Consider the following 3,573-nt stretch of genomic DNA (forward strand, 5'->3'; position numbering starts at 1 on the left):
GTGTTTACCCATTCAGTCAGAAGTTAAACCTCACCCCAATTCAGAGAACCCACTCAACTGACAATATTATTGAATATAATGAATGTGGAACTTTTTGCAGTGAAAAATTAGTCTTTCATGTACAACAGAGAACACATACAGGAGAAAAACCTTATGAATATCATGAATGTGGAAAAACCTTCACTCAGAAGTCAGACCACACAAGACATCAGAGAACACACACAGGAGGAAAACCCTATGAATGTCATGAATGTGGGAAAAACTTCTGTAAGAATTCAGACCTCATTAAACATCAAAGAATTCATACAGGGGAGAAACCTTATAGATGTCATATGTGTGGGAAATCCTTCAGTGAAAAGTCAACCCTTACTCAACATCAGAGAACACACACAGGGGAGAAACCATATGAATGTCATGAATGTGGGAAAACCTTCTCATTTAAGTCAGTCCTTACTGTGCATCAGAAAACACACACAGGGGAGAAGCCCTATGAATGCTATGAATGTGGGAAAGCCTTTCTCAGAAAATCAGACCTCATTAAACATCAAAGAACTCATACAGGAGAGAAACCTTATGAATGCAATGAGTGTGGGAAATCATTCTCTGAGAAGTCAACTCTTACTAAACATCTAAGAACTCACACAGGTGAGAAACCTTATGAATGTATTCAGTGTGGAAAATTTTTCTGCTACTACTCTGGTTTCACAGAACATCTTAGAAGACACACAGGGGAGAAACCTTTTGGATGTAATGAATGTGGGAAAACCTTTCGTCAGAAGTCAGCCCTAATTGTTCACCAGAGAACTCATATAAGACAGAAACCCTATGGATGTAATGAATGTGGAAAATCATTCTGTGTGAAGTCAAAACTCATTGCACATCATAGAACACACACAGGGGAGAAACCCTATGACTGTAATGTTTGTGGAAAATCATTCTATGTTAAGTCAAAACTCACTGTACATCAGAGAACACACTTGGGAGAAACCCTATAAATATAGTTAAGTGAGGGAAATTACTCTGGGTGAAGTCAGAACTTTGTAGAAGAGAATATACAGGGTGAGAGAAATCTGTTAATATAATGCTAATAAGAACACCTTTGCCCTGAAGTCAGTTCTCACAGTATAGAAGAGAACTTAAACAGGGAAAAAGACAATATGAAGATATGGAATGTAGGAACACATTCCTCTGGAATTTGGACCATACATTATGTTGCAAAACTAAAAGTGGAAAAAACTTATTGGCAAATGAATATAGGAAATATTTTGCCCAATGCCACATCTCAGTAAATATCAGAGAGTTCGCACAGCATAGAAACTTGCGACAGCATCCCCAGATTAAGAAGGGATGCATTTTTCTGCTAATACTCCAGTTTTACTGAACATCTGAGAAGCCACACAGGGCGAAACCTTTTGGGTGTAATGAATGTGGGAAAACCTTTTGTGAGAAGTCAGCCCTAATTTTTCACCAGAGAACTCATATAAGACAGAAACCCTCTGGATGTGATGAATATGGAAAATAATTCTGTGTAAAGTCAAGAGGCCAGAGAAAATGCACAAACTATAGGAAACTATAGGAAAGCATTTACTATGAGGTTATATTTTATGGAGAATGTGTAATTTATAGTAGCTTCTCAGTGAACATCAGATAGTAGAGAAGGCATTTTTAACTATATCTAATGCATGGAAGCTTTAAGTTAAAATCTAAATTTAATATAGACCAGAGATGTTGAATTTGCAGGATATCTAGCAATTTAACAAAATGTGGTAAAAAAGGTTTTTATTGAGGAATAGCATTTTACTTTGTAAAAATCCAATTTAGTTCATTGTGAAGACTGCTATTTTCTAAGATAGAGATTTGAAAAGATGCCACTCTGGAGTCAATAGCTATAAGTAGTTACTGCTTAGTTATATGCAAAATCAGGGACGATTTTTAGCAAGGGGACCCAGCAGCAAGAGTGCACTTGTATGTCCAGGTAAAAAGAGAGAGACCCTCAACCTGGGGACATAGGACAGGAGCCTGCTGCCAGGATTTTTCAATAATCCTGAGACAGACTGATTTCAGGTGACCCATCTCAGAATGGTGGATCAAAGGGGCAAGTCAATTTGCCTTGTATGCAACTTACAAGGATTAGTAGGATAGAGTGGATCCAGATTTTTGGTGGTTTCGACCGTAGCGTATGTCTAACACATAAGCCAGGACGTTGTGCTGTGAGTGACTTCTTATACTCAACTCTCTTCATACCCAATTTCTCTTCATACTGCAACATGTCTTTCATAGGTGATACAGCTATTTTGAAAATACATATAGATGTAACAAATATGGAGCTTTCAAAAAGTACAAATAGGCTGGACATGGTATCTCATGCCTGTAATCCCAGTACTTTGGGAGGCTGAGGTGAGCAAATCACCTGAGGTCAGGAGTTTGTGACCAGCCTGGCCAGCATGGTGAAACCCTGTCCCTACCCAAAATACAAAAATTAGCTGGGCACGGTGGCACATGCCTGTAGTCCTGGCTACTAGAGAGGCTGAGGTGGTAGGATCACTTGAACCTTGGAGGTAAAGGTTGCAGTGAGCTGAGATCATGCCACTGTACTCATTCCAGCCTAAGCGACAGAGACTGTTTCAAAACAAACAAACAAAAAAGCAAAAATAGATTTTGCTGTTGGGTAAGGTATAGTAATTGGCAGAAGAATGGACCCCTTGAGACCAACTCTATAGAAGCAAAGAGGACTAAAGTGGCAAAATTCTAGAGAGTGGAAAATCCCAGAAATCACATGGACAGAATGCAGCTGTTTGCTCTGGGGGTCCTTTCTACTTCTGGCCATAGGGAAGAACCTGAATACTGAACTTGGTTCAGGCAGAGGGCCATAACCTAGGGGTTATGGGGGGGACCAGAAAGCAGGAGAACAATCAAGACTGCATTGAAAAAAAATTTATACATTAGGGGTCAAACACATACTATTTCTCAAGAAATCTTCAGATGTCTCACACTGCATAGAGCAGGAGCCTGAAAAGCTAATTTGAGAAGAAAAAGGATTTTTGTTTTGTTTTGCATTTTGCAGTACAGAGGAGAAATGATTAGAACTTAGGAAGTGCTAGCAGGCTGGTCCTTTGGTGAACATGCCATCAGTAAAAGTCCTGGAAACAAGGTCAAACCAGAGGTTGATTGTGCCTTGTCACAAATGCAAACAATACCTGAGTGAATATTAAAAAATTTGCTTAGAAAGAAAAACTCTAGGAACAAATGTCTTCACTGCAGTTATTCCAACTATTTAAGAAATAAAGAATACCAAGCTTTTATAAACTTTTTTTAGAAAAAAAATGATGGAACTTTTCCAATTTAGTTTTTGAGGCCAGTACAACCTTGATACCAAACCTAAAAAATAAATAAATAAATAAAGCAATAGACCAAAATCTGATTGATTTAGATGCAAAATCATAAAATTAAATTCTAGCCATATCCATAAACTATATCATCACCAAGAGATGGTTATTAGGGCAATCAAAAGATGGTTTATTATTTAACCAATATTCAAGAAAACAATGTGGCCTTCCATTCCTCTTTCTTTTG

General features: G+C 38.0%; 1 protein-coding gene across 1 annotated transcript; it reads left to right on the forward strand.

Moving 5' to 3' along the window:
- Positions 1-6: 6 nt before the first annotated feature.
- On the forward strand, positions 7-1,767 carry LOC116547793 (zinc finger protein 37A). Its single transcript, XM_032273612.1, has one exon. It carries the CDS (start codon positions 333-335, stop codon positions 993-995), a length of 663 nt encoding a protein of 220 aa, XP_032129503.1. The 5' UTR covers positions 7-332; the 3' UTR covers positions 996-1,767.
- The last annotated feature ends 1,806 nt before the right edge of the window (positions 1,768-3,573 follow it).

This window comes from Sapajus apella, unplaced genomic scaffold, assembly GCF_009761245.1.
Source record: "Sapajus apella isolate SASKATOON/1434 unplaced genomic scaffold, GSC_monkey_1.0 scaffold4779, whole genome shotgun sequence".
NCBI classification, from domain to species: Eukaryota; Metazoa; Chordata; class Mammalia; order Primates; family Cebidae; genus Sapajus; species Sapajus apella.